Source organism: Phocoena sinus, chromosome 7 (assembly GCF_008692025.1).
Source record: "Phocoena sinus isolate mPhoSin1 chromosome 7, mPhoSin1.pri, whole genome shotgun sequence".
Taxonomy (NCBI): domain Eukaryota; kingdom Metazoa; phylum Chordata; class Mammalia; order Artiodactyla; family Phocoenidae; genus Phocoena; species Phocoena sinus.
In genome coordinates, this window is record NC_045769.1 from 115,284,426 (window position 1) to 115,298,387 (window position 13,962).

The window sequence follows — 13,962 nt, forward strand, 5'->3', positions numbered from 1 at the left end:
CATGCTCCTCCAGGATCTTCCTACTCGTCCATCAAGAGGTGGCATCTATTCTGCCTCGCCTAGAACCGGGGCCGGCTTCTGTGATTGTCTAGACAACAGAAAGCAGTGGAAGCAGCACTGTATGACCTCTGAGGCTGGGTCATAAATTACGCTATAATGTCCACCTGCTCTCTCTTGGGACAAGCACCTTGGGGCTCAAGAGCCACGATGTAAGAAGCCCAGGCAGGGGACTTCCCTGGTGATCCAGTGCTTAGGACTCTGGGCTTCCAATGCAAGGGCCGCGGGATCGATCCCTTGTCGGGGAACTAAGACCCCACATGCCACACAGTGTGGTCAAAAATAAATAGATAAATAAATAATAAATAAAAGATAAGTTAAAAAAAAAAAAAAGAAGCCCAGGCACCCTGAGGCTGCCTGACGCTGGGACCATGTGGAGGGAGCACGCAGAGATCCACGCAGAGATAGAGGGGGACCCTGAGGAACCCCAGCCATTCCAGCCCCAGCCATCCAAGCAAGCATGTCTTAGGGTGACTCTGACTGCAACCACGTGAGACACCCCGAACCAGAACTGCCTGCCGAGCCCAGTTAGCCCCCAGGACTTCGAAAGGATAGTAAATCATTGCTCTGATTTTCCATCACTAGATTCAGGTGTAAGGGGTATAAGCGTGATGGAGACAACTCAGGGCTGGGAATCAAAAGACCAGCGTTTCAGTACAGACAGTCCTGTGTGATCTGGACCTTTGGCCCCATCCACTTTGGTTTCTTCATCTGTTAAATGCGCACAATGATACATCCAAGTGGGGTTATTCTCCTTTTGCCTCAACCCTACCTTCTCCACGCAGAAGGTTAAACTCTGTGGACAGTTTCTTCCCCCTCTGTCTGCCTTGTTTCTGGCTTTGGGTTGGGTCCAGCCGATGCAGGACACTGCCAGGAGATTCTGCGGGCAGAGGAGAGGTCAGGGTATTTATCCCAACCTGACCCCTTGCCAGGCCACAGCTGTGACAGTGGCTGCATTCCCAAGGGCAGCTCTTGCCAGCTTCAGGGGACACTGCTTTCTCTCTCTGCTCCTTGTTAAAGGAAGATTATTCTGATTCTTGTTAAAATGGTAAGGAAGCCTTTATTCAAGAGTGTTACAATAGCCAGGACATGGAAGCAACCTAAATGTCCATCGACAGAGGAATGGATAAAGAAGATGTGGTATATATACACAATGGCATATTACTCAGCCATAAAAAGGAACGAAATAATGCCATTTGCAGCAGCATGGATGGACCTAGAGATTGTCATACTAAGTGATGTTAAGTCCGACAGAGAAAGACAAATACCATATGATACTGCTTATATGTGGAATCTAAGAAACGGGTACAAATGAACTCATTTACAAAACAGAAGTAGAGCCACGGCTGTACAAAAAACAAACATCCAGATTACCAGGGGATAAGGGGAGGGAGGGATATATTGGGAAGTTGGGATTGACTTATACACACTACTATATATAAAATAGATAACTAATAAGAACCTACTGTATAGCAAAAGGAACTCTACTCAATATTCTGTAATGACCTATATGGGTAACAAATCTAAAAAAGAGTGGATTACGTATAACTGATTCACTTTGCTGTATGTACAGCAGAAATTAACACGACATTGTAAATCAACTATACTCCAATAAAAGTTAATTAAAAAAAGACTGTTACAACAGAGGTATTGCAATAGGGCAGAGAGCTGGGGCTCAACTTCAAATACAGCAAGAACAAGCGGGGATTCGTAGCCAGGGAGCAGGGTGAGGGCGGCAGTGGATGGAAGACTACTCAGAGGAGGCATCAAGACAGGGAGATTTCCTGCTAAACTGAGAGAACAGCCTTCTTGCTGAAGGCAGGGTGGGATTAGACATCACAGGTGGGGGACGAGGAGCTCAATCAGACATCAAGGGGGGAGGATTCCCTGTAACCGAAGGCCGGAGTCTCGCTGAGGCTGGGCGTGCAGGCCAAAGACAGAAGGGGCCAGGTCAGAGCCTAGTCGAGAAGAGGCTCAGAGAAGCCCGACCAACGTCTGGTCAAGGAGAGGGTCTCTGTCACCTGTCAGGCCCGCTGCGGCCGAGCCCGGCACCTCACGTCCCCTCTCGGTTCCCTCAGTCCTGCCCACACCTCCGCACGGTGTCCTTTCATTAAACTCTTCAATGAAACCATGTGAGCCATGGGGTCTTCCTCTTCTTCAGCCCCTGATCGTTGGTCCTACCGACCTCTGGGGTTGTTTCTAGGATCAAAGGAGATGCTGCAGGCAAAAGAGCTTTAGAAACCCTGAGGGTAAGGAAGTCATCTTCACGATTGAGAGAAATCCTAGTGCCCCCGCAAAGGACGCAGGGCCGGGGCTTTGGGCTCAGTCCTGGGCAAGTGTTTACCTTCCCCAAGCCTCCAGTTCCCATCCTATTCATCAGACAAAGTGAATGCCTCTCATTGACTCTTGGAGGATTGGCTATGGTAACACACCCCAAATTACTAAAAGACTCCCTAGCACATGGCGGGTATTAAATACATGGTTAGTTCCCTACCTTCTCTCTTCCACTCCTATTCTCAAATTGTTTTCTCAGGCAGGTTTTACAAAGCCACTGACTGCATCCACGGCTTCCCACGGAGCATTTCAGATCTTGTTCTCAATACTCTGAGAGACAGAGCATCCTATTTAAAGAAGAAAGGTTTGCCACAGGCCAGAAATTGATTGAATTGCCCAGAACAAATGTCGTTTTGCTTTTTCACTGGCAATCACGACACAGTGGTTACAGAAACTATTCAAGTAACACGAAAGTCTATACAGTAAAAATGGCACGTCTTTGACTCATGCACTTTCTAATGCACGTTTAGGATGTCAGGGTTTAGGGAAACCCAGTTGATAACTTTTTTTTCCAGCCTGAATCTTGAACCAGTTGAGAAATACGATTAAGACAGATGGGGCCCAATATCACTTTTATTAGTGATAACGTTGGTCTTGGAGAATATGGCTTATACTTGTAGGCTGGAATGAGATAAAAACCACCACCTGCCACTGACCACACTGGATCAAGGCAGTCAGAATCTTGACCTCCAATGACAGCCTGGCCCAGGGCAATCCAGTTATAGGCTTTCTGCTAGTGGGAGCACTGTGCGTGCACGTGCGTGTGCGTGTGTGTGCGCACGCCCGCAGAACCGCAGGCCAATCCTTATCCCAAATGGCGTCAATCACGCAGAGCTCGCCTCACCTCCACGTGTGCAGGAGCGGGTGGGGGGAGGGGGAATTCAATGAGCTGACGGACTTTAAGTGCCTGAAAGAAAGATCTAGATAGGAGAGACACGAGGAAAGGGAATGGGCACCAGGGCAGAAAAAGAAAACCTTGGGTCTACAAAAGCCATTTGAAGATGCCTTGTACCGAGAGGCCAAAAGCCAACCTCCAGGACATCTGAGGCCTCAGACTCAGCATGAGCGGCTGCTGGGCACACCTGCCTGATGCTGAAATAGCCTCCCGGGGACACCAGGAAGCACAAAGCCTCCAGCACAGCCCCAAACGCCTGGGTGCACCGGATGGTCTTCCTCCGTCTCACCTGATCATCAAAGGCTTCTCAGTGTGGTGGGTGTGCAACTTTCTGGAATGAGCGTGTGTAACTAATCAGAAAGAAAAATAAAGTGAAAATCGGAAATAGAGTAGCTGCCCCCCAGCATAGATGCCATAGCGATTTCCCAAGCGCCCGCTGTGTCACAGGGCACTCGCCCAACCTTCTTTCACCGGAAGGTAGGTGGGTATTATTAGACGTGTTGTTCCGGAGGAGAACAGAGGCTCGAAAAGGTGGCGCACGCCGCGCAGCGGCGGCGGGGCTGACCCGGGCTTTGGGGAGGGCTCTTTCCGTCCGTGGGGGTGTGTCGGCGGGGCAGGCCGAGGCCGTGGGAGCCGCTGCGGCCGCGCCTTCCCTCTGCCTCTTCCGCCGCCGACCTCCGCGCGGGACCCCAGCCAGCCGCGGTGGGCGGAGGACTGCACGCCGCGCCGCGTCCTTATCAACCGGCCGGGCGGCGTGGCTCGCGGCCACCTAGTCCGAGGAGGCGAAGTCCCGGGTGGGGCCATGGCTCCCCGGGGCGCGGGGGCCGACCAGGATCCGAGAGGAGGCTGGGAGCGCTGAGCCCGGAACGGGTGGTGCGCGCGGGCAGGCGGCCGTCGGGGCGCCCAGGGAGCGCACGCGGCACCATGCGCGCCCTCCTGCCTCCGCTGCTGCTGCTCGCCTGCGCCGCGCACGCCGTGAGTACGCGCGCCTCTGCGGGTCCCACGCGGGGTGGGGGTGGGGGACGATCTTCCGCTGGGGAGTGGGAGCCCTTCCTCCGCATGCGTCCCCCACAGCTACGATCTCTCTCCGCTCCTCTCCGGACGGCCCGCTCCTCCAAAACACCATCGGCGTGAGCCTGGGCGCAGGCAGCGCTGAGATAACCCCCTTGCCCTCCAGCCCACCCCTTCCTCCCGGCTGCGCCTCCGGGGCCCTCCTAGGCGGAGTTCTGGAGCCGCCCCTGGCCGTGCGTTTTGTGTGCCGGGCGCTTTGCCTGCGTTATCTCCTTGAAACCTCATCATCGCCTTTCGAGGTTGATGTGTTCACCCTCACTTTGCGGACAAGAAAAGCGAGACTTGGAAAGACCAAAAATCTTGCCCCGATAAAAGACAACTGGAACCCAATCCGTCTGCTCCAAAGCCTTGACATTTGCACACACACCGGGCTGCGGATGGGAAGACCTCCGAAAGCTCTGGCCGCAGCAGCTGCTGGTTCTGTGATGGGACCGCGTCTGCGGCTCTCCCCCTCGTCTCTCCTGTGGGTTTGGCTCCCCAATGTCTGTGTGTCTGGGGACTCCTGGGAGCAGCTGGTCTCCCCAAACCAGGCCCAGGGAGGAGCTGGCCGAGAACAGAGAAGGCAGCAGTGGGTGGCGTGTTTTTCTTTCTTTCTCGGAAACTCCAGGGAATCCGGGCCTCTCCCTGTGGGATTTCTGAATGGGAAAGTGGCTGCACCCAGACTGGCTGGCTGGAAGCGAGGGCGGGGGGTTGGGAAGTGGGCGCACAGATTCCAGAACCACTCTTTCCCACCAGCCTTCCAAACTGGCGGCCGGGGCCTCTGTCCCAAGAAACTTCACAGGGAGAGCACTTGGGGACCTAATTCTGAGTCTGCGGTCTCTGTCCTGGGCAAGTCCTTCCTGGTGTCCACTGACCTCGCCTTCCTGTAGTCCTATCCTGTTTGACTGCAAGAAAGACCTGCTTCCCGAGCTGACGGGAGTGTTGGCACGCAGTAGGGGCGGCTCTGTGGCATCCAGGCTGGCGTTTGGGGCTCTGTTCCCAGCTCGCTTGTAACTTGGAGCCTCTTGTTCTAGGGCTGGAGTTGGAACGTGCTAGGGCAACAGCACCCGCTCGTTAGTCTGAGCTCCCACTTCAGGGAAACGCCACCTGAGACGGTGGGGACAGTTCAAAGCCCAGTGCAGCCTCCAGGTGTGTTGTGATTCGGTGCCCAGGGCTGGGAGGCAGCTGCTCTAGGTAGCTGGGCTTCAGGACTGAGGTTCAACCTACATTTTAATCTCAAGGGGACCCCGGTGTTATCTCAGGAATAAACAGAGGGGAAAGAAGAGCCTCCCCTTGGTTCAAGTCTTCTGTGTGCCTTGGAAGGATGTTTTATTATGCCCTGGTCCAGTTACCTCCTTTTACGGGGGAGCAAACTGAGACCCACAGAGAGCAGGGACCTTCCCCACATCAGTTGGTTTGTGGCAGCGCTGAAAATAGAGCCCAGAGCTCTGTCCCGGACGCCCTTTGTCTTTATGTGCATTTTCATACACTCCGGTACCGCTTTGTGTTCTTCGAGGTGGGTTCCTGTGTGTAAGTCTTGGTTCTCTGGTGATTTTATGGGCTTATCCAGACCTGAGGTTCACACTTCTTGGCAGAGAACTCCTTCAACAAATAGGAGTGGAACTGACTACTTCGGTTGGACTATTTCCCAGCCTATGAAACCCTGCTTTTTTTTTTCCTGTTTGTTTGAGGCGTCAGACATTCGATTTTGAAATTGAAGGGCATTCAAACAATTCTTTATTCATTTTGTGCTTCCTCTTGAGGGAAATCATAGGCATATTTCTAATTGTGGGGGGGGGGCAGTCACTAAGGCCAAATGCTTATTACTATCCCCTCCCCTGCCTTTCCACACAGGGTGATGTCGGGAGGGTCCCTTGCCAGTGGACTAACAAGTGCTGATGGCTGATGGGGCAGTTTTCTGAGACCTGGGTAGGAAACCCTGGCCACACCTCGCCTGTCCCCACCCGTGTCTCTCATGAGGACTTCTACCTGGAACGCTATTATTTACCAGCACATCTGTCCTCCCTGATATGTTCACTTCGAGCTTGAGCCTTGAGACTTAGTCTCGCTAATCCTTTATCCCTAGGGCCTGTCCCAGCGTAAGGGGGAGTCAATGAGTGTGTGTGGACTGAATGAATGCATGAATGAGTGCATTAAATGATGGTGCTGTCCATAGTGGCTGTCCTCAGCTGGGACAGTTTCATATAGCAACAGGTAGTGAAGCATGACATCTTGAAAGCAATCGTTGCTTACAAAATTGTACACAGATATGTCAGCAAAGGAGGAGGAGTCACTCAGGGGAGGGCTCTTTAATCCAGGGCATCTGGCAAGCTGCCCATCCGAGGACCTGAGTTAAGGGGGGTGCAGGGCTGCTTTTTCCTTCAAGCAGGGTTTCTTAACTTTGACGCTGTAATCCTGGATATTAAACCTGGGCTTTTCACAAGGGGTGCTGGGAGCGTCCCTGGACTCTAGCCACCAGAAGCTAGTACCATCTCTCCAAGTCGTTCCAACACAAAGTGTCTCCAGACATTGCCAAATGCCCTCGGGGAGCAGGCAGGGCAAAACTGCCCTGGTTGAGAACCGCTGTCTTAAATGTAATGTTTCAGGGGAAATGCGTGAACAGGATTCACAATAGGTGTCACTGGATGTTGGATTCAGGGTAGTGGGGTTGGTGACAGGGAATCTGAGCCAGAGGACAGAAGCAGGTGTACCTGATGGAGACCCATTTCCAGACAAGAAGACTTCTGCAGGGCATGGGTTCCTTGGGCTTCTCCACCCTCCCTTCCCCCCCGCTTCATTCCTTCTCAGTTGACGGTACAGAAACACAGAAACTCGAAGGATGGGGTCTGGCACGCATGGTGGTCCCCACCCCTCTCTGGGCTACATCTGGACCCAGAGGCTGACGAGCTCTGGGGCAGCTGGGTGAGCAGAATTTTAGGAAGGCCTGCAAAGGCCACCAGAGGATCTGGCTACTGTGGCCTCTTAGAGGAAAATCACTGGGAGTTTTGGACAATATTCTGAGGAAGCATCTGTGCGTTTCTTTTGGGGTGTTTACTAAGTTAACGTGACTGATGATCATGACGGTGAGGATGGTGAAGCCTTCCCGTACTGAGCACTTACTTCACACCAGGTACTCTGCTCAGTCCTTCCTGGCACTGATTTACTTCTCACACCAACAACCAGTACCCTCATTGTGCACATGACACAGAGGCTCAGAGAGAGGTGAAGCCACTGGTCAAGGTCACCCAGCTGGACACGGTGGCGTGAGGACCCAAACCCAGCTGTTCTTAGCCAGAATGTGCGTCTGCTCCCAAAGAGAGGCCGCTCTGGTTTCTGGTGCCCAAGGCGCTGTCATGAAATTCTCTCCCAAACCGCAAAACGACACTAATTTTAGTTTAATCTGATCACTTCATAAAACATAAACAAAATACTGTCAGGACACAGCATTTTATTGAGGGGGCCAGAGATGAGCTTGGGGCCACGAAGTCCAACAGGAGGTGTGCTTCCCACACTGTTTAGGGGAGTCCTCTAGGCTTTGGCACCCCCTTTAGGAGATGCTATAGAGTTCCCCTCCCTCTGTCCCATCCCCAGTATTCCCCGCATGCCAGGGACGGGCAGAGCTTTCTTCCTGGCACCCCTTGTTGAAAGCGCAGACTTAATAACCAGGATTAGAGCTCTGCCCACAGGGCGGCCCCTGCAGTGGCCCCTGGTTTGGTGCCTGCACCCCTGCCCTTAGCAAGCTGAGGTTTCTCACCACTGACCTTCACTCGGGCTCTGGAACAACCTGCAGCCCAAGGCAAGCCCCACAACACTCAGATCCTATCTGCTTGCTTACATGACAAACAGAGGGCTGCCCAGCATTCGAGAGGACACGAGAAAACAGGGATCTCCTGGGACCCACCCAGCTTCAACAGGCCTTGTCTGACAGAGTCCAGGGGGCCTCTGGGGAAGGGACCTCCCCGGTGCAACATGTCCTGCCCGTCGTGCTGCCAGGATTCCTGAGTTTTCCAGACTTCAGAATCCCTTCGTGCCCCACATCAGTTCCCTTTACCTTGGCTCCCAGAGGCTCCCCCTGGTGTCTTCTCAGATTTCTAACCTCACCACCTCCTCTTTCATTTTCAACAGACCGGGTCTACCTCCCATTTCCTGAGAGTCAGGGAAAGAACTTCCTCTGAGCAACATCTTGCTCTCACAGATGTGTCTGAATTGTACCCTCCTGTGCCCTTCCTTCTGCCATAACAGAGCACCACAGACTGGGGGCCTTAAACAGTGGACGTTTATCTTCTCATAGTTCTGGAGGCTGGAAGTCCCAGATCCAGGGCCAGCATGGCCGGGTTCTGGGGAGCCCTCCCTCCCCAGACGGCTTGTAGACAGCTGCCTTACCCTCACATGGCCTTTCCTCTGAGCGGGCAGAGAGAGAGTGAGCCCTCTGGTGTCTCTTCTCATAAGACCACTAAGCTATCAGATCTGGGCCCCAACCCCTTAGACCTCATTTGACCTTAATTACCTCCTTATGGGCCCGTCTCCAAACAGAGCCACACCCGGGGTTAGGGCATCAGTATATTCATTGGGGGATACAGATATCCTGTCCACAACACATCCAGGCGGAACAGAGGCTCTGCTCCGGCCCACGGCCATCCCTACACCCGTGCTCCCACCCCCGCCCCTACCATGCTCAGTGACCTGTGTCCTGAGACGACATAGAGGCAGCCCAGTCCTCACCCACGACCCCTGCCCACACCTCCACCCATTTCTCAGCCAGCCACACCCTGGCTCCCACACGCCACCCACGGGCTTCAGTCACCAGGGCCTATGTTGTCCCAGTCACTAGACAGGGTGCAGCCTTTGGTCTACCCGGGGACCACATGACTGATGAGAGGAGCTGGACGTTAATGAATGACGAGATCAAGGTAGCAGGCACACACGCAGACTGTCCTGGTCAAACTGGGCAGGACACCCATGGGACCCCAGCCTCTTGGAAGCATTCCGTGCCAGGACACCCTGTCCCTTTCCCTGCCTTGGCTCCTACCCTTCGCTGTTCCCACCACACCTCTCGAGACGTTTCTCCTCTCGCATGGTCCCTCCAGTGGCTAGGCCTCTCCTCTCTCGTGGCTCCTCCTCTCGCATGGCTGGCTCCTCTCGCGTGGCTGGCTCCTTCTCGCGTGGCTGGCTCCTCCTCGCGCAAGGTTCCTCCTCTGGTGTGGGCCTTTCTTACGCTCTTATTCCCAGCCTGAGCGGGTCGTTCCCCGAGGCTCTGTCTCTGGCCTTTGGTCTTCTGGATCTGCTCCCTCTTACCGTGTGAGCTTCTTTGGCCGTCTTACCGCGTCACAAGCCCAGTCTTGCTCCACCACACTTCTCTCACCTCAGCTCCCAGGCCTACATCTTGTTTCCTTGTGCTTGGAGCTGTCGAGGCACCCAGAGCAGATGCATCATGGGAGCCACGCCAGCCCTGCCCTCAGCTGGCCCTCAGACCCCCATCGGCTCCGTCTCGTCCGTCCGCATCCTCTCCGCTCTGTGGGGATGACTTCTCGGGTGCAGCCGCCTGCCGGGGGCCCCTGCCGCCGCTGGTGGTCCATCGTGACCTGGCGGCTGCCTTCCCCACGCGCTCCCGCCTCGGGTCACTCTGACTCCTTGGAGCCGGTGAGCTCCGGGAGCAGGACCCGCGTCCATTCGCCTTTGATTGCGGGGCGTCCTGGGGGCCCAGTAAGTGTTTGATGACGTTTTGTGCTTCGAACTGGTTGTACGATCGAGTGCCCTCTTTTTCTTTCTCATCCTATAAACTAGACTAGTATTTCTCTTGTTTCCCCCTTGAAACTATTCCTTTCCGGTCTCAATGTTGACAGGTGAGTAATTATATTGTAAAATGTGATGAGCAAAGTGATGTTGCGTTTCTTCACCTCCTTCAGAATTCAACAGGTTTTCATTGTATCTCCTCCCAGATTTTACCTTTTCGTATTTAAGAGTCCAGAATAGCTAACAGAACCCTCTCTTCACATCTTTCCTCTCTTACTTTGGGGTCTGCCTCGTTATTTTCTCTCTCTGCAGGTTGGACTTTTCTATCTCCAAATTATTCATTAATTGGATAATTAATTACTCAAGTGAATAGGAGCTTTTTCACTCCTTCAGAGATTCAAAAATTTACTTCCTCCGTGTGCTTTCTTAGGAAGTTACTAGAGAACGTGATTCTGTAAAACAAGGAAGAAGAGTAAAGAAAAAGGGAGTCCAGCAAATGGAACTCCAGCAGGGGGAGCGGGGAGTGGCCCCCAAAACCACAGGCCGGTGTTGGGAAGAGGAAGGAAGTCTGTGGGAGGGAGGGCTCCAGGGGAAAACGAATAGGACTGTTTTTCTTTTAACATCTTTATTGGAGTATAGTTGCTTTACAATGGTGTGTTAGTTTCTGCTGTATAACAAAGTGAATCAGCTATACATATACATATGTTCCCATATCTCTTCCTTCTTGTGTCTCCCTGCCTCCCACCCTCCCTATCCCACCCCTCTAGGTGGTCACAAAGCACCGAGCTGATCTCCCTGTGCTATGCGGCTGCTTCCCACTAGCTATCTACCTTACGTTTGGTAGTGTATATATGTCCATGCCACTCGCTCACCTTGTCCCAGCTTACCCTTCTCCCTCCCTGTGTCCCCAGGTCCATTCTCTATGTCTGCATCTTTATTCCTGTCCTGCCCCTAGGTTCTTCATGACCATTTTTTTCCTTAGATTCCATATATATGTGTTAGCATACGGTATTTGTTTTTCTCTTTCTGACTTACTTCACTCTGTATGACAGACTCTGGGTCCATCCACCTCACTGCAAATAACTCAATTTTGTTTCTTTTTATGGCTGAGTAATATTCCGTTGTATGTATGTGCCACATCTTCTTTATCCATTCATCTGTCGATGGACACTTATGTTGCTTCCATGTCCTGGCTATTGTAAATAGAGCTGCAGTGAGCATTGTGGTACATGACTCTTTTTGAATTATGGTTTTCTCAGGGTATATGCCCCGTAGTGAGATTGCTGGGTCATATGGTAGTTCTATTTTTAGTTTTTTAAGGAACCTCCATACTGTTCTCCACAGTGGCTGTATCAGTTTACATTCCCACCAACAGTGCAAGAGTGTTCCCTTTTCTCCACACCCTCTCCAGCATGTATTGTTTGTAGATTTTTTGATGATGGCCATTCTGACCAGTGTGAGATGATATCTCATTGTAGTTGTGATTTGCATTTCTCTAATGATTAGTGATGTTGAGCATCCTTTCATGTGTTTGCTGGCCATCTGTATATCTTCTCTGGAGAAATGTCTATTTAGGTCTTCTGCCCACTTTTGGACTGTTTGTTTTTTTGGTATTGAGCTGCATGAGCTGCTTGTAAATTTTGGAGATTAATCCTTTGTCGGTTGCTTCATTTGCAAATATTTTCTGCCATTCTGAGAGTTGTCTTTTCGTCTTGTTTATGGTTTCCTTTGCTATGCAGAAGCTTTTGAGTTTCATTAGGTCCCATTTGTTTATTTTTGTTATTATTTCCATTTCTCTAGGAGTGGGTCAAAAACGATCTTGCTGTGATTTATGTCATAGAGTGTTCTGCCTATGTTTTCCCCTAAGAGACAAACTTGATTTTTAAAACCTGTTTAAAGGGAACTTTTCAGTACTAATAGCTCTTGTTTTGAGGAAAATTTTATATTAATTTTAGCAATACTTTCACCTTCACTTGTTTCTCCTCCTGTGAATTTTAAGTAAAATTATATTTAATACTTTTTTTTAAAGGGGGTGAACTATAGATAATAGTTTTTTTCTTCTTCATCTTTTTTTTTTCTTTTTTGTCTTTAAAAATATTTTCTGGCCCCCTGTATTGGCAGCGTGGAGTCTTAACCACTAGACCGCCAGGGAAGTCCCAGTTTATTCAATTTTAATGGAAGGATAAGGGTAAAAGAAATGTGGGATGATTCACTTCGTACCCACTAAGATGGATATTATTAGCACAGAATAACAACGGTTGATGAGGACATAGAGAAATTAGAACTCTATGCATTGCTGGCGGGAAGGTAATATGGGGCAGCTGCTGTGGAAAACAGTGTGGTGGTTTCTTAAAAAAGTAAACACAGAATTACCATATGATCCACACATTTTGCTTCTGGGTACGTACCCAGAAGAATCAAAGCAGGGACTCGAAAAGATATTTGTACATCTCTGTTCCTGGCTGCATTATTCACAGTAGCCAAGAGATGGAAACAACCCAGCGATGAATGGATGAACAAAGTGTGGTCTGTCCATACAGTGGAATAGTATTCATCCTTAAAAAGGAAGGAAATTCTGATAGATGCTACAATGTGGATGTGAAATGAGCCAGACACGAAAAAGCAGATATTGCATGACTCCAATTATATGAAGTACCTAGAACAGACACATTCATAGAATCAGAAAGTAGAATAGAGGTTGCCAGGGACTCCAGGAAGGGTAACGGATAGTTACTATTTAATTGGTACAGAGTTTCTGTTGGGCCAGTTGAAAAGTCCTGGAGATGGATAGGGGTGATCATTGTACAACTCTGTACACTAAACCACGGTTAAAATGGTAAGTGTTATGTATATTTTACTACAACTTAAGAAAAAGAAATGTAGAATGAAAAGAAAAAGTTAAACTGTCTTCTGATGTTTATTTTTGCATAGTCCCAGGGAAAAACACAAAGGAAGTTAAATTTTTCTTGGAGAGGTTCCCACTGTAGGTGTTCCCTCACTCCTCATCTTGCTCCATCGCTCTCAAGACCCTCTTTGCTGCAGCGCCCCTTTCTTCATTTCCAGCAATGCACATGGCCACTCACTTTGGGGAAACGTCACTCCTACCCAGTCAGCTGTGCTGTGTAACAGTCACAGAAACTCAGTGGCACATAGCAATGCGCGTTTACTTCTTTCTTAGTGTTTGCAAGTGAGCTGGGGTTTGACTGACCAGCTATGATACTGATGTTGATCCACTCAAGGTGCAAAACAAGTTTGCAACCCTGAGGACCCTTCGTGGTGCCCTGTTAGAGTCACACCTCCCTCCCTCCCACCCTCACCCTCCCTTCACTCCTGACAACCACTAATAGGGTCTCCATTTCTATTGATATAATTTTGCTGTTTCAAGAATGTTATATAAATGATGTGGAATCTAAAAATAATGATACAAATGAATGTATTGACAAAACAGACTCACAGACATAGAGAACAAACTTATGGTTACCAAAGGGGAAAGGGGGTGGAGGGATAAATTAGGTGTTTGAGATTAACATATACACACTACGCTATATAAAATAGATAACCAACAAGGACCTACTGTACAGCACAGGGAACTCTACTCAGTACTCTGTAATAACCTGTATGGGGAAAGAATCTGAAAAAGAATGGACACATGTATAACTGAATCACTTTGCTGTACACCTGAAACTAACACAAAGGTTGTAAATCAACTATACCCCAATATAAAATAATTAAATTTAAAAAAGAATGTTATATAAATGGAATCATACAGTATGTAACCATTTGGGATTGGCTTTTTCATTCAGCATATTTCTCTGGATATTCATTTAAGTTGGTCCATGTATTACTACTTTGTTCCTTTTTATTGCTGAGTAGAATTTCATAGTATGGATGTA

At 50.2% G+C, this 13,962-nt stretch overlaps 1 protein-coding gene across 9 annotated transcripts in view; it reads left to right on the forward strand.

Moving 5' to 3' along the window:
- Positions 1–3,890: 3,890 nt before the first annotated feature.
- The window catches only part of SCTR (secretin receptor), a 64,461-nt gene continuing 54,389 nt past the window's right edge, over positions 3,891–13,962 (forward strand). For 8 of the 9 annotated variants that reach the window (XR_004350805.1, XR_004350804.1, XR_004350807.1 and 5 more), the window contains exon 1: positions 3,891–4,261. Coding sequence is in view for 6 of the 9 variants with exons in the window: in XM_032638164.1 (XP_032494055.1) it covers positions 4,211–4,261 (51 nt within the window). In the remaining 3 variants the exon portion in view is untranslated. The remainder of the gene's footprint in view (positions 4,262–13,962) is intronic. The other variant, XM_032638168.1, reaches the window with a different exon arrangement.